The sequence below is a fragment of the Gorilla gorilla genome, chromosome 19, assembly GCF_029281585.2.
Source record: "Gorilla gorilla gorilla isolate KB3781 chromosome 19, NHGRI_mGorGor1-v2.1_pri, whole genome shotgun sequence".
Taxonomy (NCBI): Eukaryota; Metazoa; Chordata; class Mammalia; order Primates; family Hominidae; genus Gorilla; species Gorilla gorilla.
Window position 1 is genome coordinate 70,494,355 of NC_073243.2, and position 24,494 is coordinate 70,518,848.

At 36.2% G+C, this 24,494-nt stretch overlaps 1 protein-coding gene across 1 annotated transcript in view; it reads left to right on the forward strand.

Annotated features, from left to right (window-relative positions):
- The window catches only part of PLCXD3 (phosphatidylinositol specific phospholipase C X domain containing 3), a 212,157-nt gene that overhangs the window by 112,777 nt on the left and 74,886 nt on the right, over nucleotides 1-24,494 (forward strand). The window contains exon 2 of the mRNA XM_004058906.5: nucleotides 21,221-21,929. Coding sequence (XP_004058954.1) covers nucleotides 21,221-21,929 — 709 coding nt within the window. The remainder of the gene's footprint in view (nucleotides 1-21,220; nucleotides 21,930-24,494) is intronic.

The following is a 24,494-nucleotide window of genomic DNA, read 5'->3' on the forward strand; positions in this document are numbered from 1 at the left end:
GGTTCCACTTGTTCCTTATAAGAGTCCTGCAAAGTAGGTGTGAAAGGTATTTTAATTAATCAAATTAGAAAACTGGAGCTAGAAGGTTTGATGATCCTCGAGTATTAAACAGTGAGTTACTGACTGAGTGTAAATTTGAGCCTATTCTTCCAACAATTCTTTCAATGATGCTTTCGGTGCACTCCCTTGCTTAATGTATTTTAATCTAAAGGCCCATTTATATGAGTCATTTGCTTGGAAGAGCCAACTTGGAAGTTAATACATTTTGATACCTGACTCTATGCACCACTTTTCTTTATTGAGCAACCATATATTGTCTTTGATTTTTAAAAAGAAAAGTTAAATTATTAAGATGTTTTATTTTATTTAGGCTTATAGAATAGCTATTTTAAGAGTTCCTCTTTTCTAATCTTGTTTTTAGTTTTAAAAGAAACCCTAAAGTGATATTGAAAATTCTTATAGAAATGCATTTTATATCATATCCACGAAGTAAACCTTTTTAGTAAAGCCAAAGGTAGAGAGTCTAGCTAATAGGCCGAAGAATTGAAAATTCTTATAGAAATGCATTTTATATCATATCCACGAAGTAAACCTTTTTAGTAAAGCCAAAGGTAGAGAGTCTAGCTAATAGGCCGAAGGTTGGCATAAGATAGAATTCTGAGAATGATTCAACTAACCCAAAGAAGGAAGAAAAAGAGAAAAACAGGAATGCAGGACAAATGCGACAAAGTAAACATAAATGGTGTATTTACCTGACCATAGCAGTAAATACTTAGATGTTAATGGATTACAATTGAATTCAAAAGCAGATATTGTCAGACTGGATATAAAACTAAGTGCCAACAAGTTGTTTTCTACAAGAAACTCATTTTATATCTAAACACAAATAAGTTAAAAGTAAAAATAAAAAATGATATGATATTAAATATTAATATCCAGGACAAGGGCCACTACTAATGATAAAAAGAAACTTTTCATATTAAAGATATTAACATATTAAAAGACACAAAAATTATAGTACTTATAAACAATAAGAGAGCTTCAAAATATATAAAGCAAAAAGTGATGGAACAGAGAATAAAGAATAAATTCACAATTTAGTTAGACATTTTAAAATTCCTTTCTCAATAATTAATAAAACAGATAGAAAATTAATAGAGATATGGAAGACTTGCACATTATCAACCAGGTTAATGTAATTAACATTTACATAGTACTTTGTGCAATAACAGTAGAATAAAATTATTTTAAAGCACACATGAAAAATTTACCAAATAAAATAAAATAAATATCAATAAATTTGTAAGAATTAAGATTATTGAGAGCATGTTCTCTGACAAAAATGAAGTAAATTTAAAAGAATAACAAAAAGCTGCCTAAGAAATCTATAAATATTTGGAAAATAACACATTTATAAATTACTTAGAGGTTAAAGAATAAATCAGAGGGAAAATTATAAAATAATTTTAATTGAATGAAAATGAAAATATAACATTGCAGAATTTCTGAGATGTAGCTAAAGCAGTACTTAGAGAAAAAGCTATCATTAAATGTTTATTTTAGAAAAGAATAAGGTATAAAAATTAGTGATCTAAATTTCAGCCTTAAAAAGCTAAAAAAAGGAACAAATTAAACCAAAAGCAATTTGAAATAAGAAAATTATATATGAAAAGTATACATCAGTAAGGAAAATACATAGCAGAAAAAACAATGACACAAAAACTGGTTCTTAGGAAATGTCAATAAAATTTAGCATCTCTACTTGCATTCATCAAGAAAATGAAAGAAAGAAAAATATTAACCAACATCAGGAATGAAGGAGGGGCATCACCAGATCCTACAGGCATTACAAGTGTAATAAGAATATTATGAACAACTTTGTACCAATAAACGCTACGGCTCAGAAAGTAAATGTACAGATTTTTTTGAAAGGCAACTATTGCCAAAAGTTAGTTAAGTAAATAGCCTCATTTTAATTTAGAAATTGAATTTATGGTTTAAAAGATTCTTACAAAAGAACTCCAAGACTAGATGGCTTCAGTAGTTTATTTAATTCAAAATTTAAGAGGAAAATAATGCATGTCTTACACAAACTCTTTTAGAAAATCAAGAGTCTCGTTATAATAGAATGAGAAAACCAGAAAGCAAGATCACTGGGAGCCATCTGAAAGGCTGCCTATCATAATAGTTAAGACAGTGTGGTGCTGGCATATAGAGAAATCGGGAAACTAATTAGATATTCCAGAGCTAGGCCCATACACATATGGTCAATTAATTTCAGCAAACATGCCAAGGTAACTTAGTGGAAGAAAAGACAGTTTTTTCAACAAGTAGTGTTTGAACAACTGGATGTTCTTTTGACCTTTTGACTCTTATCTCATGTCATCCATAGTAACTAACTCAAAATGGTTTGTGGACCCAGATATAAATGCCAAAACTATAAAACTTCCAGAAGAAAACATTATTAAACTTTTGCAACTTTGGGATAGGCAAATACTTTTTAGAGCACCCAAAGAGCAAACCAAAGAATAAAAAACAAATGCATTGAATTTCATCAAAAATAAAACTTTTGCTGTTTAAAAGACAACATTAAGTACATGGAAGAAAGTCACACACTGAAAGAAACAAAATACTTGTTCCCAGAAGAGCTCTCAGAACTAAATAATTAGAAGCTAACCAAGTTTTAAAATGAGTTAAAGACTGGAATGAACACTTCAAAAAAAAGTGTCAAATAAGCACACTATATTCTTTTTTATTATTTTTATTTTTTTTAGCTTTTTAAAATTTTCATGTGTACATAATAGGTATGTAGATTTATGGGGTACATGAGATGTTTCGATACACACATGCAATGTGAAATAAGCACAACATAGAGAATGAGGTATCCTTCCCCTCGAACAGTTATCCTTTGAGTTACAAACAATCCAATTATATTCTTTAAGTTATTTTAAAATGGACCATTAAGTTATTATTGACTATAGTCAACCTATTGTGCTATCAAACAGTGGGTCTTACTCATTCTTTAACTAGTTTTTTTTGTACCCATTAACCATCTCCACCTCCCCTGAAGCCCCTCATTATTCTTCCCAGCTTCTGGTAACCATCTTCTCTCTATCTCTGTGAGTTCAATTGTGTTGATTTTTAGATCTCACATATAAGTAAGAACATGCAGTGTTTGTCTTTCTGTGCCCAGCTTATTTCATGCAACATAACAATCTCCAATTTAATCTATGTAGTTGCAAATGACTGGATCTTATTCTTCTATATGGCTGAATAGTACTCCATTGTGTATATGTACCATATTTTCTTTATCCATTCATCTGTTGATGGACACATAGGTTGCTTCCAAATCTTAGGTATTGTAAACAGTGCTGCAACAAACACAGGAGTTCAGCTAACTCTTCAGTATACTGATTTTCTTTTTTTGGGTGTATACTCAGCAGTGGGATGGCTAGATCATATGGTAGCTCTATTTTTAATTTTTTGAGGAACCTCCAAACTGTTCTCCATAGTGGTTGCACTAATTTACATTCCCACCAACAGTGTATAAGGGTTTCCTTTTCTCCACATTCTCTCCAGCATATATTATTGGCTCTCTTTGTATATAAGCCATTTTAACTGGAGTAAGATGATATTTCATTGTAGTTTTGATTTGCATTTCTCTGATAATCAATGATATTGTGCGTCTGTTCACATGCCTGTTTGTCTTTGTATGCCTTCTTTTGAGAAGTGTCTATTCAGATCTTTTGTCCATTTTTAATTGGATTATTAGCTTTATTCCTATACAGCTGTTTGAGCTCCTTATATATTCTGGTTATCAATCTCTTATCAGGGGAGTAGCTTGCAAATATTTGTTCCCATTCTGTGTCTCTTCAGTTTGTTGATTGCTGTTTTTGCTGTGCAGAATCTTTTTAATTTGATGCGATCCCATATGTCCATGTTTGCTTTGGTTGCTTGTGCTTCTTGGGTATTGATCAAGAAATGTTTGTCCACACCATTGTCCTGGAAAGTTTCTCCAACGTTTTCCTGTAGTAGTCTCATAGTTTTAGGTCTTAGATTTAAGTCTTTAATCCAATTTTGATTTTTTTTTGTATATGGTAATAGACAGGGTCTAGTTTCATTTTTCTGCATATGGATAGCCAGTTTTCCCAGAACTATTTATGGAAGATACTATCTTTTCACCAGTGTATGCTCATGGCACCTTTATCTAAACTGAGTTTAATGTGGGAGTGTGGAGTTGTTTCTGGGTTCTCTATTTTGTTCTATTGGTCTATGTGTCTGTTTTTATGCCAGTACCATGCTGTTTTGGTTACTGTAGCTTTGTAGTATAATTTAAAGTCAGGTATTGTGATTCCTTCAGTTTTGTAATTTTTGCTTGGGATTACTTTGGCTATTCTAGGTCTTTTGTGGTTCCATATACATTTTAGGATTGTTTTTTCTATTTCTGTGAAGAATGTCATTAGTATTTTGATAGGGATCACATTTAATCTGTAGATTGCTTTTGGTAATATGGATATTTTCACAATAGTGATTCTTCCAATCAATGAGCATGGAATATATTTCCATTTTTTAGTGTCCTCTTCAATTTCTTTCATCAGTGTTTTATAGTTTTCCTTATAGAGATCTTTCACTTCTTTGGTTAAGCTAATTCCTAGGTATTTAATTTTATGTGTGGCTATTGTAAATGTGATTACTTTGTTTCTTTTCCCTTTGTTCACTGTTGGCATGTAGAAATGCTACTTTTTTTTGTATGTTGATTTTATATCCTGCAACTTTACTAAATTTGTTTATAAGTTCTAACAGTTGTTCTCTGAAGCCTAGATTTTTGAAATATTAGTTTATATCATCTGTGAGCAAGGATAATTTGGCTTCCTTTTCAATTTGGATGCTCTTTAAGTCTTTCTCTTGTCTGATTGCTCTAGCTAGGGCTTCCAGTAGTATGTTGAATAACAGAGGTGAGAGCAGGCATCCTTGTTGTGTTCTAGATTTTAGAGTTTTTCTCCATTCAGTGTGATACTAGCTGTGGGTCTGTCATATATGGCTATTATGTTGAGGTAGATTCCTTCTATCCCCAGTTTTTGGGGATTTTTATCATAAAGAGATGTTGGATATTATGTTTTTTTTGGCATCAATTGAAATGATCATATAGTTTTTATTCTTCATTCTGTTGATATGATGTACCATGTTGATTGATTTGCATATGTTGAACTATACTTCATCTCAGGGATAAATCCCGCTTGGTCATTATGTTAGTCTTTTCTCACATTGCTATAAAGAACTACCTGAGACTGGGTAACTTATAAAGAAAAGAAATTTAATTGACTCACAGTTCCACAGGCTGTACAGGAAGCATGGCTTGGAGGCCTCAGGAAACTTACAATCATTGCAGAAGGCTAAGGGAAAGCAAGCAGATTTTACCATGGCAGAGCAGGGGAAAGGAAAGAGGAAAGTTCTACACACCTTCAAACAACCAGATCTCATGAGGACTCACTCACTATCACAAAACAGCCAGGGGGAAATCCATCCCCATGATTTAATATCTCCCACCAGGTCTCTTCCCCATCACTGGGGGTTACATTTCAACATAAGATTTGGATGGGGACACAAAACCAAACCATATTATACTGCTTCTGATCCCTCTCAAATCTCATGTTCTTCTCACATTTCAAAACACGGACGTGCCTTCCTAACAGTCCTCCAACGTTTTAACTCATTCTAGCATTAACTCAAAAGTCCAAGTCCAAAGTCACATCTGAGACAAGGTAAGTCCCTTCCATCTATGATCCTGTAATATGAAAAACAAGTCAGTTACTTCCAAGATGCAATAGGCATTGGATAAATCCTCCCATTCCAAAAGGGAGAAATTGACCAAAACAAAGGGGTTACAGGACCCATGCAAGTCCAAAACCCAGCAGGGCAGACATTATATCGTAAAGCTCTGAAATAATCCCCGTTGACTCTATGTGTCACATTCAGGCCACACTGATGCAAAGGATGGGCTCCCAAGGCATTGGTAGTTCCACATCTGTGACTCTGCAGAGTACAGCCCCCATGGCTGCTTTCACAAGCTGGTATTGAGTGACTGTGGCTTTTCCAGGCACACATTGCAAGCTATCAGTGGATCTACCATTCTGGGGGCTGGAGGATTGTGTCCCTCTTCTCACAGCTCCACTAGGCAGTGCCCCAGTGGGGACTCTGTGTCTTGGCTCCAACCCCACATTTCCTCTCTGCACTGCCCTCATACAGATTATCCTGTACTAGTAGAGCTCTACCCCTGCAGAAGACTTCTGCCTGTACATCCAAGTGTTTTCATACATCCTCTGAAATCTAGGCAGAGGCTTCCAAACCTCAACTCTCACCTCCTGTGCACCTGAAGGCCCTAAACCATGTGGAAGCCACCAAGGCTTGGGGCTTGCACCCTCTGAAGAAATGTCCCAAGCTGTGCCTAGGCCCCTTGTAACCACGGCTAGAGCTGGGGCAGCTGGAATGCAGTGCTCCATGTCCCAAGACTGCACAGAGCAGCAGGGCCCTGTGCCTGGCCCAGGAAACCATGTTTCCCTCACAGACCTCCAGGCCTGTGATGGGAGGGGCTGCCACAAAGGTCTCTGAAATGCCCTAGCAATATTTTCCCCATTGCCTTGACTATTAGCATTTGGCTCTTCTTATGCAAATTTCTGCAGCCTTGAATTCTTCCCCAGAAAATGGGTTTTCCTTTTCTACTGCGTGGTTGGGCTGCAAATTTTCCAAACTTTTATGATCTTCATTCCTTTTAAATATAAGTTCTAGTTTCAGGTCACTTCTTTGTCTATGCAAATGATTGTAGGCTTTTAGAAGCAGCAAGGCCACATCTGGAGTGCTTTGCTGCTTAGAAATTTCTCTGGCCAGATATTTTAAATCATCTTTCTCAAGTTCAAAGTTCCACAGATCTCTAGAGCAGGAGCACAAATGCTTCCAGTCGTCTCTTTGCTAAAGCAGAGCAAGTGCGAGCTTTGCTCCAGTTTTCAATAAGTTCCTCATCTCCATCTGAGACCACCTCAGCTTGGACTTCACTGTCCATATCACTATCAGCATTTTGATCACAACCATTCAACACATCTCTAGAAAGTTCCAAACTTTCTCTCATTTTCCTATCTTCTTCTGATGCCTCCAAACTGTTCTAAACTCAGCCCATTACCCAGTTCTAAGGTGGCTTCCACATTTTCAGGTATCTTTATAGCAATGCCCTACTTCTCTAGTACTAATTTTCTGTATTAGTCCATTCTCACATTGCTATAAAAAAACTACCAGAGACTGGGTAATTTATGAAGAAAAGAGGTTTAATTGACTCACAGTTCCACATGCTGTAAATGAAGCACGGCTGAGAGGCCTCAGGAAACTTACAATCATTGTGGAGGGTGAAGGGGAATGAAGCATGTCTTACCATGGTGGAGCAGGAGAAAGAGAGAGAGAGAAGGGGGAAGTGCTACACACTTTTAAACAACAGATCTGTTGAGAACTTGCACACTACCATGAGAACAGCAAGGGGGAAATCTACCACCGTAATCTAATCACCTCCCACCAAGTTCCTCCCCTAACATCGGGAATTAAAATTTGTCATAAGATTTGGGTGGGGACACAGCCAAACCATTTCAGTCACGGTGAATGATCTTTCTAATCTATTGTTGAATTCAGTCTCCTAGTATTTTGCTGAGGATTTTTGCATCAATATTCATCAGAGATATTGGCCTGTACTTGTGTTTTTTGTTTTGTTTTGTTTTGTGGGTTTTTTTTTTTTTTTGATGGGTCTTTGTCTGATTTTAGTATCAGGGTATGCTGGCCTCATAGAATGAGTTTGGAAATTTTCCCTCCTTCTCTATTTTTAGAATAGTTTGAATCAGATTGGTATTAGCTATTCTTTAAATATTTGGTAGAATTCAGCAGTGAAACCATCAGGTCCCAAGCTTTTCTTTAGTGGGAGACATTTTATTACAGCTTCAATCTCATTACTTGTTACTGGTCTGTTCAGGTTTCGGATTTCTTTTGGTTCAGTCTTGCTAGGTTGAATGTATCTAGGAATTTGTCCACTTCATCTATATTTTCCAATTTATTGGCATATAGTTGCCCATAGTAGCTGCTAATGAGCCTTTGAATTTCTGCAGTATCAATTATAATGTTTCCTTTTTTATTTCTAATTTTATTTAGATAGTCTCTCCTTTTTTCATTGTTGGCTAAAGGTTTTTCAATTTTGTTTAACTTTTCAAAAATCAACTTTTTGTTTCATTGATATTTGTATTGTTCTTTCATTTCAATTTCATTTATTTCTGCTCTGAAATTTATTATTTCTTCTACTAATTATGGGTTTTGTTTTTTCATACTTTTCTAGTTCTTTAAAATTATTAGATTATTCATTTGAAGTTTTTCCTTGTTTTGATGTAGGCACTTATAGCTATAAATTTCCATCTTAGTACTAATTTTGCTGTATCCCATAGGTTTTGGTATATTGTGTTTCCATTATCATTTGTTTCAATAAATTTTTCAATTTCCTTTCTAACCTGTTCATTGATATACTTATCATTCAGAAGCATATTCTTAAATTTCTGTGTATTTTGTATAGTTTCCCAAATTCATCTTGTTGTTAAAATTGAGTTTTATTCCACTGTGGTCAGAGAAGATGCTTGATATTATTTAAATTGTTTTGAACATTTTAAGATTTGTTTCATGACCTAACATATGATATATTCTTGATAATATATCCATGTGCTGAGGAAAAGAACATGTATTCTGCAGCTCATGGATAAAATTTTCTGTAAATATTAGATCCATTTGGTCTATGATGCAGATGAAGTCCAACCAGTTTCCTTGTTGATTTTCTGTCTGGAAGATCTGTCCAATGCTGAAAGTGTGGTGTTGAAGTCTCCAACTATTACTGTATTGGGGCCTATATCTTTCTTTAGATCTGATAATATTACCTGTTCATATCTAGGTTATCCACTGTTGGGTGCATATATAGTTAAAATTGTTATATACTTTATATACTCCTGTGAAATTAATACTTTTATCATTATATAGTGACCTTCTTTGTCTCTTTAGTTTTTGTCTTGAAGTCCATTTTGTCTAATATAACTATAGCTATTCCTGCTCTTTTTTTTGTTTCCATTGGCATGGAATATCTTTCTCCATCCCTGTATTTTCAGTCTGTGTGGACTTTATGGGTAAAGTGTGTTTCTTGTAGGCAACAGATCAACAGATCTTGTTTTTCCATTCATTTAACCAATCTGTCTTCTGATTGCAGAGTTTACTCTATTTACATTCAATGTTATTACTGATTAGTAAGAACTTATATTGCCATTTTATTATTTGCTTTCTGATTGTTTTATGGTCTTCTCTACTTTCCTTTTTCTTTCTGTCTTCCTCTAGTGAAGGTGATTTTTTTCTGATGATATGTTTTAGTTTATCTTGCTTTTTTACTTTTTTACTTTTTATGTATTCATTGTATTTATTTTTTATGTATTCATTTTTCTGGTTTCAGGTTACCATGAGGCTTACCAATGCTATCTTATAACCCATTATTTTAACGTGATAACAACTTAATACAATTTACATAAACAAACGAGCAGAAAGAAAACTAATAAAAACTCTATTTTAACTTTGTCTCCCTGCTTTTTAACTTTTTGTTGTTTCTATTTATATTTTATTATACTGTCTATGTCTTGCAACATTGTTGTAGTTATTATTTTTCATTGGTTCATCATTTAGTTTTTTTACTTAGGATAAGAGTAGTTTACACACCACAGTGACAGTTTTATAATATTCTGTGTTTTTCTGCCATGTTTACTATTACCAGTGAGGTGTTTTTGTTTTTTTTCTTTTTTTGATGGAGTCTCACTCTGTCACCCAGACTGGAGTGTAGTGGTGCAATCTCGGCTCACTGCAAGCTCTGCCTCCTGGGTTCACACCATCCTCCTGCCTCAGCATCCTGAGTAGCTGGGACTACAGGTGCCTGCCACCACGCCCGGCTAATTTTTTTTTTATTTTTTCGTATTTTTAGTAGAGACGGGGTTTCACCATGTTAGCCAGGATGGTCTCGATCTCCTGACCTTGGGATCCACCCACCTCAGCCTCCCAAAGTGCTGGGATTACAGGCATGAGCCACCGTGCCCAGCCACCAGTGAGTTTTGTACCTTCAGGTGATGATTTATTGCTCATTAATGTCCTTTTCTTTCTGCTTGAAGGACGTTTTAATATTTCTTCTAGGATGGGTCTGGTGTGAATTAAATTTCACCTTTTGTTTGCTTGGGAAAGTCTCCATTTCTGCTTCATGTTTGAAGGATATTTTTTGCCAGATATACTATTCTAGGGTAAAAGCTTTTCTCTTCAGCACTTTAAATATGTTATGCCACTTTCTCCTAGCCCATGAAGTTTCCACTAAAAAGTCTGCTGCCAGACATATTGGAGCTGCATTTCATGTTATTTATTTTTTTTCTTGGTACTTTTAGGATCCCTTCTTTATCTATGACCTTTGGAAACTGATGACTAAATGCCTTGAGGTAGTCTTCTTTGGGTTAAGTCTGCTTAGTGTTTCACAACCATCTTGTATTTGGATGTTGATATCTTTCTCTAAGTTTGGAAAGTTCTCTGTTATTATCCCTTTGAATAAACTTTCTACCCTTATGTCTTTTTCCACTTTCTCTTCAAGGTCAACAAATCTTAGATTTGCCCTTTTGGTGCTATTTTCTAGATTCTGTCTAAGTGCTTCATTGTTTTTATTCTTATTTTTCCCCTCTGGCTGTATACTTTCAAGTAGCCTGCCTTCAAACTCACTAGTTATTTATTCTGCTTGATTAATTCTGTTATTAAAGGATCCCGATGCATTCTTTGGTATACCAATTGCATTTTTCAGCTTCAGAATTTCAGCTGGATTCTTTTTAATTATTTCAATGTCTTTGTTGAATTTATCTGATAGAATTCTGAATTTCATCTCTGTGTTATCTCAAATTTATTTGAGTTTCCTCAACACAGCTATTTTGAATTCTCTATCTGAAAGCCCACATATCTCTGTTTCTCCAGGATTAGTCCCTGGTGCCTCATTTAGTTAATTTGGTGAGGTCAAGGTTTCCTGGATGATGTTGATGCTAGTAGATATTCTTTAGAGTCTAGGCATTAAGCAGTTAGGTATTTATTGTAGTCTTCACTGTCTGGGCTTATTTGTAGCTATCCTTTTTGGGAAGGTTTTCCAGATACTCGAAAGGACTTGGGTATTGTGATCTAAGTGGTATCTGCTTTAGGGAGCACCCCAAGCCTAGTAACACTGTGATTCCTGCAGACTTGTAGAGGCATCACCTTGATTGTCTTGGTTCAGATCCAGGATAATTCTCTGGATTACCAGGCAGAGACTCTTGTTCTCTTCTCTTACTTTATCCCAAATATACAGAGTCTCTCTCTCTTTCTCTCTCTCTCTGTTCTAAGCCACCTAAAGCTGGGGGCGAAGTGACAGAATCACCCCTGTGGCAACCACAATTATGACTGTGCTAGGTCAGACCTGAAGTCAGAAAAGCACTGGCTGTAACCACTCCCTGGCTATGTTCACTCAATGCCTTGGGGCTGTACAATCAGCAGGTGGCAAAGCTAGCCAGGCTTGTGTCCTTCCCTTCAGAGCAGAGAGGTACCCCAGGCCTTGGGTAGGTCCAGAAGTGCTGTCCAAGAGTCAGAGACTAGAGTCAAAAACCTTACAGGTCTACCTTGTGTTTTACTGTGTTGCAGCTGAGCTGGCACTCAAACTACAAAATGCAGTCCTTGCCACTCTTCCCTCTCTTTCCAAAGGCAGAGGAGCCTCATCCATAGCCACCACCACCACTCCAGGCCACAAGAAGTACTGCTACACTATTGCTGGTGTTCCCTTAAGGCCTATGTTCCCTTAAGTCAGCTTGTGGTGGATGCTGCCTGGCCTGGGACTCACCCTTCAGGGAAATGGTCTCCCGTTTGATCCAGGGCATGTCCATAAATGCTGTTCAAGAGCCAAGTCCTGAAATCAAGGACCCCAAGAACCCGCTTGGTGCTCTACCCCACTGTGGCTCTGCTGGCACCTAAGGTGCAAAACAAAATCCCCTTTGCTTTTCTCAAGAGTAAGGAATTTTGCCCAGTAGCCACCACAGGTGGTAATGTGCTGAGACTCACCTGAAGCCAGCAAGTCTTAGAGGCTCACCCAAAGCCCTTGATGTAGTACCCGGATATCACTGCTGTTTACTTGGGACCCAAGGGCTCTTCATTTAGCAGGTGATGAATGCTGGCAGAACTACGTCTCTTTCTTCAAGGCAGCAGGTTCCCTTCTGGCCCAGGTGTGTCTAGAAATGTCATCTGGGAGCTAGAGCTGAAATGGGGACCTCATGACTCTGACTGGTGTCCTATCCTGCTGTGGCTGAGTTGGTATCCAAGATGCAAGACAAACTCCTCTCAACTCTTCCCTTTCCTCAAGATGAAGGAAGGGGTCTCTTTTGGAGCCTCAAGCTGTGCAGCCTGAGGTTAGGGGAGGGGTGATAACAGCACTCTTTTTGCTTCCTTGGATGATGTTTCTGTGTGTCATGTTCCACCTCAGTCCACTGTCCCTGGGCTGAATTCAGCTATAGGACTTGCCTGAATTGCAGTCCTTATGGTCTAGACTGCCTTTTAAGTTTACTTGGATGCTCGGAGTGCTATAGCCCTCAGTTGTGAGGTTTGCAGGCAGTCAAGTTTGGACCACTGGGATCTGCAATTCTCCCTCTAGCTAGGGCTGTTTTAAATGCTCCCTTAGCGAGCGAGCATCAGCTGATTTTTGTCCAATTTTCATTTCTGCTGTAACAGGACAACATGGAGTTCAATGCCTCACAATTGCTGTGTTCTTCCTTCCCCAGTACCGAGAGTTATTCTCTGTACCAGGCCACTGCCGCCAGGGTAGGGAAGAGTGGCGTCAGCCATTCAGCACTGCTTTTTCTATCTCTTCAGAGCCTCTCTCAGCAATATGAAGTTAAAACCCAGTGCTATGAGTGCTCATCAGATTTTTGTTTCTTATGAAGGTGTTTTTGTTTTTTTTTCTGTGTAGATAGTTATTAACTACTTGGTGTCCTTGCACAGAGGACGATTGGTGGAGCCTTCTATTCCACCCTCTTGCTCTTGCTCTGCCTGTTTCTCAGAAAGATTCTTAACATCTTTATTTGTCAGATATTAGAAAATTAAAACCACTATGAGATACCAGTGTACAACCACTCAAATGACTAATACTAAAAAGACTGACATTAACAAGCATTGGTACCATGTGGAGTAACTGGAACTCTGATATATTGCTTGAGGAAATATAAAATGAGACAATCTTTTTGAGAAATTTGTCAATTTCTTAAAAGGTAAAACAAATACCATTTACCTTAGCAATTCTACTCCTTGGACTTATGCAATAATAATGAAAGAGAAATGTTTCCAGAAAAAATATTCAGCAATGAACAGTTTTGTTCAGAATAGTCAGCAATGGAAACCACACAAATGCTCAAAAACAAACGAATGGTTAAATTAATTGTGATGTATGCAAATGATGGAATACTGTTGGAATATGATTTAGCAATAAAAAGAAAAAAAACTACTGATACATACAACAACATAGGATGAATCTCAAAATATATACTCTAAGGAAAAGAAGCCAGACTGAAGAAAGTACATATTGTATATTTCATTTATATGGAATTATAGAGAAGTCAAAACTAACTTAGAGTGATATATAGCAGATTAGTGGTTGCCTGGATCTTGGGGTGGATAGGGGCAATTTGCTATAAAGGGTCACAAGGGATGACCTTTGTGGTGGAAATGTGCTATATCTTGATTGTGGTGGCAATTACTTGGATGCATACATTTTTCAAACTCACAGAATTGTATACTTAAAATGAATACATTTTATTGTCTGTACATTATTCTTCAATAATAATTTAAAAAGGAACATGTCAATGTAAAAAATTCTAGTTAACTGAAAGTTACCAAATAAAATATATATGATGTGTATATTTTTAGAAATTTAGAAAATTTAAAAGAAACACAAATTCATCACAAAAATTATACTGACCATGATTTCCTTTTCTATGGGAGATCTTCTTTCACTTCCTGAAGTTTCTGATGGTCACTGTTACCAACATCAACAGCAGATACGGTGTTGGCTGACAGAATCCCCATATGCATGACTATTTTGAGTACTGAAAGTACACGGGAGCCTTTAGCTACAGTTGGTTATCTTTGTCTATATGCACAGAGGCTCTTCTCATGTTGGGATATTTGACTTCTGTTGCAAAGAACACAGTACAGCTTATCTTGTGCTTTGTAAGTTAACATCTGTTGCTCAGAAATTCAGCTATGTCTTCTTATGCATCTGTGTTGGTATCTGGAGGAAGGAGGTATTCGGCTTAATTACTCTCACACTGCTAAATCTTACTTCCCAGTAGGGATTTGGAAAGCAAGGAAGTAGTAAAGAATGGTATTCATTTTGTGGTCTTTTCTGATGCCAGTATCTTGTAACATGGGGAGAAGCACTGAGGGCTGAAGTTTTTCAGTACATTTTATTTCACAGAGATGCTCTATATCTCAAATCACTAGCACATCAATAGGCTTTAACTGGTTTCTCTGTCTCCAGTATTTTCTGATCCAAGTCATTTTTACTTAGTTCCTCCAGTCTAATCATTCCAGTGGACTAAATCAGAGGCCTTCCTATCAATTAAAAAAAAATCAAGCAAGTAACTGTGATAGAAGTATATTTATCCATAAATTGTATGAGTGTGCTTGTATATATGTATAAATATTATAAATACATTTATATATAAATTATACAAGCATTACTATACTAATGAAGTATATAAAATATATGTTATTTTAAAACATATTTCTTACTGTAGTGTTATTATTCTATTATGAACTGGTATTACAAAACATGATACATACATAGGGTGAAGTTCATAGTTAATAGTAAAAGTGAATCCACATATCAGGTAGTCTTCTTGGTAATTTAATATTATTTTGGTTGTCTTTCTATTAGCTAAAATTATAATACAGTAATATGACTAATGAAAAGCTCATAATAAAAGTATAGGTGTCAGTTTTAGTTTTCTTATTTACTTAATTGAATTATCTTTAGTCTGGCCCTTTTTTATGAAAAAGAAAAAAACTTCTAAAACCACATGTCTATTTTGGGAGTGCTTGGATAATTAAACTCTGCAAGTCTAAAGTCTACTTAACCAGCCAGTATATTACAGCAAACTGCAATGCAGCACAATCTGATCAAATGCATGAGGGTACCATTCAGGGCAGTGGAATTCTCACTCTTTTTAAAAATATCTTGAGTACTGAATATGGTATTTGGCTATCCTGGAGGTGACAGTGGCAGTACAATGTTATTAATGCTTAATTTTTTATTATTTTAAGATAAATATATAAATAAAAATAGAAGTGCACATGTTTTCCTTCCACATCCAGATCAATTGCCTTTACTTCCACTGCCTAATTGTAAGTGCCTTGAACACAGCTGATGCTCAGTAAATGTCTGTTGAAAGAATGAAGGAATGTTATTTGGTATAAGGATTTATTTGTTTGTGTCTACGCCTAACTTCCCTAATTAAATTATAAGACTCTTGAGGGCAAGGATTGTATGTATTTTTTTTTTAGTTTCCAACTAGTCCACAGCAAGAAACTAAGGCAAAATTAGCCAGATGAAAATGGTCCCATTATGTACCCTGTTTAGTGTGGCTCCCAAGAGCCATTTATCATTTAACCCAAAAAGCAAGGCTACTTTTGCATTTAGTCTAGTTCTTTAAAAATTATTTGCATAAGCCCATTGATATTAATAATCAATGATCAAACATTTTCTCCTCTCTACCCCATGCTACGCAATAGTGCCTAAAAAATCATTACCAAACTGTACTATAATTATTTATCTATGTGCATCACATATTAAGCTGTAAATTTATGAGGATGAGAACAATGCTTGTCTTATACTTAGCATAATAACAGCACTTATAGCAGGTGCTTGATAAATGTTTTACTGAATGAGCAATTCATTAGTTTAAAAATAAGAACATTTCTTTCCATCAGGTTGGTAGACCATTTTACTTGAAGAAAACATTTACAAAATAGGATTAGTAGTACATATAATTTTTTACACAGAGAGACTAACTTACTTCCAGTTACTGGGGGCCTTTAATCAGAATGATGTAATTGCCTCAAGTCATTCATATCCCTTTACACATAAAGTCTAAAAAATTACAGAATACTTGCACTAATTTTCTCAACTATACTGTAATACTCGTATGACACTACATATAGAGATGATCTTAAGTAGTGTCCAAATGTATTAGTTTTCTATTGTTGCATTAAAATTACCACAAATATAGTGGCTTAAACAATACAAATTTTCTCACAGCTTCTGTAAATAAGGACGATGGATATGAATTAGCTGGGTCCTCTGCCCAGGATCATACTAGAATCAGAAATCAGAGTGCTGACCAAGACTGCGATCTCTTTTGAGGCTAAGGTTCCTTTTGCAAGCTTGCTGGTTGTTCACAGAACGTGGTTTCTTGAGTTGTAGGAGCTCAGACCTCAGCTCCTAGAGGCTACTTAGTCACTATATTTTGAGGAAAACCTTTTCCCTTTCATCTTGGGTCCAGTGATTGGTGGCCTGCAAACTAACTGTCAATGGACAGATTAACAGATGAAAACACAAGGTTTATTTATACATGCATGACATGCAGATGGAGTGCTCAGTGAGGAGTAACTCCCTGAATAACCAGAAATAAAGGCTCATATACTAAACTTAACAGAAAGGTTAAGATTTTAATCGGAAAAGTATGGAATGGTCTACTGGGCTTTATGATGCTTATGGACAGCTGCATTTGCACTTCCTGGTGATAAGGATCAGTCTTTTTTTCAATCAGAAGGGGAGGCAATGGCAACTATATTTTCAGGAGGGTCTGCTTAAGTTTGAATAATATTTTTTCTGTTGCTGCTGATTGTTCAGATGCTTTCAGTTTAAATTGATGTTTATACCACTTTAGTGAGCTATTAATGGCTTCCATTGCCGTATGGCCTTCTCTACAACACTGCATTTTGCTCTGTTGCTGCTTGTTGTCTCTTTTAAGAGCTTGTCTGCTCAAGTCAGGCCCACTCAGGATAATCTCTCTTTAATTAACTAAGAGCCAACTGATTAGGGACCTTAATTACATATTTTTAAAAGTCTCATTTCTATATAATGTGACATAGTCACAAGAACAATATGAAACTCAAGCGGAGGGATTATATAGGTCTTGTCACCAGAAGGATGTTTTGGGGGCAATCTTCCTACCATACCAAATGACAGAATGAGAAGTTAAGTCCAGTACTACTGGAAATCATAAAATATAGAAATGATTACACACATTCTACACAGATAAGGTAATAAAATTGATGCTATGTGCCATTTGGTTAGGCCAGATGATATCTCAGATCATCCATAACAGCATGTGGAAAAAATAAAGTCCATTTGTGAATTCAAGAATATTTTTTAAACCATCTTTAAAATTTTTCTCATACCTGATACAGTTTTCAAGCATAGAAACATGCATATAACATAACCATAGTTAATTTCCCTTCTTTGAAATTCCAACTCCTCCCTTTAGCCAGTTGGGTCTATTGGCCACAAGTCCCCTCATTAACTACAAAGAGATGCTATGGCCTGTATTAGTTAACTATTGCTGTATAACCAATTACCCCTGAATTTAGTGGTGTAAAACAACACAGAGTTTCTGTGTACATCTATGAATCAGGAAGCTAAGCATTACTTAACTGGGTTCCCTGCTTCGGTCTCTCTCACAGGGCTGCAATCAAGATCTCACTCATGCAGGATTATTTCCAAGCTTACTCATTGGCTGTTAACAGGATTCAGTTCCTTCAGAGTTGTTAGTCTAAAGACCTCTGCTCCCAGCTGGTTTTGGTCAAGGGCCACTACCACCTCTGTGTCACATGGGCCTCTCCAACATGGCAGTTCACTCATCAAAGCAAGGAAAAAAGTAACAAGACAGAAGTTATAACCTTTTGTAACCTAATCTCAGAAGCGGCATCCCATCATGTTTGTCCTATGTAATTCATTAGAAGCAGGTCATAGGTTCAGCCCACACTCACAGAGACGGGTATGAATGCAGGAGGGCAAGGATTGTTAGGTGCCATCTTAGAAGTGTGCTTCCCACAGTGCCTGAATGAGGGTACAATTTATCACACTGAGGAGAAACAAATTAAAGTGCTTATTTCCAAGAAATGAAATAAATAGTTGCTCTGATTACATTTATTTATTCAGAGCCAAAGCAACCAAGCTTGATGGGACTGGGTTTATAATGGTAGTGGTTAGCCCTTGTCTGAGGAGAGAGGGCAAATGGAACCTAAAGATGAGAAATTAAACTCAACATCAGAGGAGTGACATTAAGTACCAGGTCCAATGTATGAGTTTGAGACTGTGGATGAGAGAAGAATAAAAGGTCAGAAGCCCAGGAATACCAAGTCATTGTAGAAGCAAAATATCAGACCAGATATAGCCGAAAAGTTCAAGAACAAAGAGGACTCCTGGCTTTAAAGACATGAGGTTAGGCTTTTCCTCTCAATTATTGAATGGTTATGAAGTCCTGTTGTATTTTTGCTTTACATTCAAACAAATAGAAAACTTACTGGTTCAGTGAAAATGTTGAAATTGGGAAGTACTATTCCAAATAAAATTAAAAGTCATCAAAATATTCATTTTTTAGCCAACACTATATTATATATTTCTTACAAAATGCATAGATACTGTTTTGTATCTATTGGTTTTCTTTTCTTTTCTGATAATATTTACAGTGTGAAGCACCATTTTATACCAGGTGCTGTGGCTACACCTCAGAGTCATCTGGCTTAAAACACATACTGGTGAAGCCATCATTGGCTTCTCCTTCTGCCGGTTTATTTTTATTTTTAACATTCCCTTATTTTGACCTTAAGAAGCTACTTTCCATGAAGATCAACAAATCATGTACTCCAGCAAGTATAATATCCTTTCACAGTATTTTCAAAAGTGGTGATTTCCTTGCCTTTAAAATTTTATTTTTACAATTTTTTTACTTGCCACATAACCATGTGATAGAAAGGTGAAACTAAAGCCATATTGAAAACAAAGAACCACTCATTTCTAGTAAAAGAAATCTAGTTATACTTAATTCCCTTTTTGCCTACCTCCAAGTATAATTTCTACTAGATTACAGAAGTAACCAATTACTTTCATCTACCTTTCCCTTCATGTGCCTAGAAACTAACTTTTTAAACTCTTATTTTGAGAGTTTAAATTTATTTTTAAATAAGTGTATTTATTACCTCTCCTAATCTTAGATCATTTAATCATAATTCTTCTTAAACTTTCTTTCATTTCTATCTGTAGACACACTTCTTTGTATATATTGAGTTTTAGCATCATTTGTTTAGCTTTCACTTAAATTAGCAGTCAAATGAATAGCAACTAATAAATCAGTATGCAGCAATTTAAATGCTTATTAAAATTTGCCAATCAGAACCTAACTCCCAGCTTTGCTTATTCAGAAAGGACTGACATTTTCTTGCCACACCATCTACTAAAGATAAGGCATGCAGTTTCAGATTAAATTAAACATGGCATTTCTGTATATTAGGGTTATCTTTTATTGTTTTTGAAAAAGGAAATCATTCTGAGAACTTATCTAAATTTTAAAGGTTATGATTTTCAGGGTATCAAAATATTTTGCAAATTATTTTCTTTAACAACTTACCACAGTGTCTGAAATTTAGGCACTTGTGATTCTTATGGGCTGTTAAAGCTGGATAGAGAGATACATAGATATATATACATAAATATAGAAATATGCATAGATATGGAATATAGACGTAGGTATATATTGCATCACTGAAAAAAAAATGCTTCAAATAGCTTATAAGACCAAGGCTTTGAAGTGTTGTATGGATAAACTTAAGGTTTTTGTGTGTGTTTGTGTGTATTTATATGTATGTGAGTTTTGTGTTGGGGAGTGAAAGAACTAGGAAAAGATATGCCTCAAGGAAGAGAAATCAGGAATGGGGCAACAAAGTGCACTTAGAGGAAGCCTGAGTATCAGATGGGGAATGATGGTACTAGGACAAGGTCATGAAACAGGAAAGGGTGTCAGAATTTAAAGCATATCTACCCTCTAATGTATGAAATTTTTAGAATATGTTAATTTAATTTTAGCTCTTCGGTGGGTTATGCCTAAGAATTAAAGGAGGCTTTAAGAAATAAAATGCAACCTTGAAATAGGTTGGGTCCTAATAAAGAGTTTCAAATGGCACTCTCTATTTGTGACAAATCACACACATGTTCATTGCTACATTTCTGGAGTCTTGAAATTTGCAACTGCCAAAAATAATCAAATAAATAGTCCTTTTTCTTCCTAGGAAGAAATTCTTCTAAATTTAGAAGCCAATTCCCAAAAGAGTTTATGCTGTTGAGAGAAAATTTGTGAAGAAAGGAGTCTATTAGTTAATTTTTAAATGCTGTCAGTTTTTAAATGCTGTTAATTTTTAAATGCTGTTGACTTGCAAGAACAGTTCATCATTTATTCAATATGTGAAAAGTACTTGACCTCATCTAAGTTTACAATTGCCCAAACACAAGGTCAGGAATGAAGTTAAATATGTCAGCATGGTACTGCCTTCTTGTCTTATTTCTCCTTTCCCCTATCACTTTGACCTCTTGTGCCTTCCGAAGTGAATGAGGTAACAATTCATACGCTGATTGCCTGTGAAAAGGGCATCTTTATTCATTGAGACAATCCTTCTAGGCTTAAAATCAACCCAAAATCAAGGAAAAGGGTAAGACTGCAAAGTATTTGGGTATTGGTGAGTCTTCATACATATCGCTTGATGAACGATCACTTATGTCACCCATAAGGAAAGCCAATTCTAGTGAGTGTATTACATTCTTGGTTCGCAGAATAGATGATTATTTAAATTTTAAATTTAATAATAAGGAAATCTTCTTATTGTTTAATAACCAATTTGATCTATTGAAGTGTTCTGTGTCTTATGTCAATTTATATAAAGGACCCTCCTAAGGCATAAAAAATAACTAGTATTACATTTCTTAGTATTTTCTGTGGCTCATTTGAGGGAGAGGTATGGATATTGCAAGAGGGAAGGGCAAAGACCTGGAAATTAACCACACTATGCCTTGTTATTCTCCTAGGGTCTCATGATTCCTTCAGCTTCTACATTGATGAAGCCTCTCCAGTAGGTCCTGAGCAGCCAGAAACTGTCCAGAATTTTGTCTCTGTGTTTGGAACTGTGGCCAAAAAGCTCATGCGGAAATGGTTAGCCACTCAGACAATGAATTTTACTGGCCAGCTAGGAGCTGGAATTCGTTATTTTGATCTTCGAATTTCCACCAAGCCCAGAGACCCCGACAATGAACTCTATTTTGCTCATGGTTTGTTCAGTGCCAAAGTCAATGAAGGCCTTGAGGAGATCAATGCATTCCTCACAGATCACCATAAGGAGGTAGTGTTCTTGGACTTCAACCACTTTTATGGGATGCAGAAATATCACCATGAAAAACTGGTCCAAATGCTGAAAGACATCTATGGAAATAAAATGTGCCCAGCGATTTTTGCCCAGGAAGTTAGTTTAAAGTACCTGTGGGAGAAGGACTATCAAGTGCTGGTCTTCTACCATAGTCCAGTGGCTCTGGAAGTGCCCTTTCTCTGGCCTGGGCAGATGATGCCAGCACCCTGGGCCAACACCACAGACCCCGAGAAACTGATCCAGTTTCTTCAAGCATCCATCACTGAGAGAAGAAAGAAGGGATCGTTTTTTATATCTCAGGTGGTACTGACCCCCAAAGCTAGCACTGTGGTCAAAGGGGTGGCAAGTGGCCTCAGAGAAACAATCACAGAAAGGTAAGTGTCTTTAAAATGTCAGGGGGGAAACCTCAAATAATTTAACTTGAATTTATAGAGCTCATAAGTGATGAAGCTGAAATTATACCTATGTATATTAGGTCCCCGGGGCTGCAATAGCAAAGTACCACTAATTGTGTTTCTTAAAAGAATAAAAATATATTATCTCACAGTTCTGAAACCTAGAAGTCTGAAATCAATGTCAGCAGGGTTGGTTCCTTCTGAGGACTCTAAAAAAGAATCTGTTTCATGCCTCTCTCCTAGGTTCTGGTGGTGGCTGGGAAGCCTGAGTGTTACTTGGCTTATACATGCATCACTCCAGTCTCTGTCTCCTTTTTCTCACGCCATTTTCTCATGTGTCTCTGTGTTTTCCTTTGCTTATAAAGATACCAGTCATATTGAATTAGGGCCTGCCCTAATAACCTCATCTTAATTACTTCTGCAAGGAACCAATTTCCAAAAAATGTCACACTCACAGGTAGCAGGGGTTAGGACTTTAACATGTATTTTTGTGGACCACAGATCAACCCATAACACCATGTATTTTGACTCCATGTCTAGTTGTCTTTTCATAGCACCCGTTTTCACATTTGTGTAGTGCTTTACAGATTGCAATATCCTTTCTCTACCATTTGCAGAGTCTTTTAATATCCCTAATTCCATTTGAAATGCATAACAACACTGAGAAGTAGATATTGTCTTACAGATTTAAAAAATGAGGTTCAAAAAAGTGATATATTTTTCCTAAGACCCCTTCAACAGTGAATGATAACACAGATACTCAAACTCTATTCTCAAACTATATCCTATGCCTTTTATACTACATACGCAGCCTTATAAGGAATGGTTACCCTGAGAAAGTGGTCACTTCATTGGTCAAGCCCAGCCAAACATGTAGGATGTTCATTACCTGTGAGGTATAATTTGAGCAATCACAGTTTTTCCTGCGAGTGGGACACAACATACTGAATTGTACATATTATTTATTCTTTTGAGTTAAAATATTAAACAATGCAAACATCATCTGAAGAAAGAACACAAATCCTTATCAGATCTCTTATTTTTATCTTTCACTGACATTTTGAATTATGCTAAAGAGACACAGCATGAATGTTTTGCTTGGACCCAAGGTCTTTGTGGAAAAAGACAAAAGATGAAGAGAAAAGATTAGGCAGTGAAAATAGTATGTGTGACCTTGTGGCATAGCATATACGATGGGGAATGAAAGGAGATAAAGCTTGGAGTGGTGCAAGAATACATTTTCCAGAAATCTTTTAACCAGGCTACAGAGAACCTCATCCTGTGAGCAATGGGGAGCTAGATAATAAAGTTTAAAAGTAGCATGACTTGACATGATCTGTGTTTTATGTAATAATTGATGCAGCCTGGAGGATTGATGGAATGGAGGGAGCGAGCAGTTTATAGGTGCTTAGAACTGTTTCAGCAAGGTAATGCAAGCTACACTGGGGAAGCGAAAAAACACAGAAGGGGATAATACACAAGCAATGAAAATTAAAATGATACAGTGACCAGTTGGCTATGTGGTATGAATGGGAGAAAAGAGTTCAGGATAAGCAGGACAGGTAATGGAAGCATTCACAGAGTCAGGAAACAAAGACACAGGGACTTGGGAGGAAGTGGGGAAGGTACCATCAGGGTCATGCTGAATTTAAAGCATGAGTAAGGCATTCAGGTAGATGTGGCTAATTGATCATTACAAACATAGGCCAACTCATTTGGGGGTTGTTGGCATTTCTCGATGGTGAAAACTCCAAGTCATTGGAGTGGAAAGGTTCCTCCACATAAAATCATAACTTTCTTCTGTTACTCAGAATGGTCCATTAGCTGGGACTGCTCTGTTCCTTAAAATTTAAATAACATTACCAACCATTCATTGTATACTCTATGAAAGTGCATGACTTTCTCTATGATTTCTGCTAATGTCTACATTTCTTATATTTGTATGGTAGGTCCCTTTCTACTACTGGATTATATCATTTTATGGCTTAATTATCCCATGCAGTCTGTCCATGTCCCATTCTGAGACATGAAACTTGCTTCATGTTCATTTCCACAATGTTTTTTAGATTTTACTGAAGATCTGAAGAGGCCAGGAATGGCTTATAATCACAATAATGTACATAATTTAAAACCAAATTTTAGACTTGTCTTTAATTACAAATCTTCTGCCCTAGGATAACAGACCCTGACAACATCTATAACACTGTACACCTCAGCCTCATATCCTCTGACTGAATCTTCTCCTTTACCATTTTTCACTTCTTTTCTCTCATTGCCCTTCAATTGCCTTTGAGACCCAACGTTCTAGATGATTGTGTAACTAGATTAACATTTCTAGATGATTTTGCCTAACTAGTCACCTCTCTCCAGCTTCCTAAGCCTAAATTCAGCTAGTTCCAACAAAGTATTCATCAAAACAAGAGGGCTTTTTGCTTTGTAGCACCATTTTGTACAAACGTTATTTTTTCTGGTAATTAACAATTTACCCCCTTTCTCACAAACTTAGAAAGTGAGGGAGTTGTGTACATATAAAAATGTGTTATT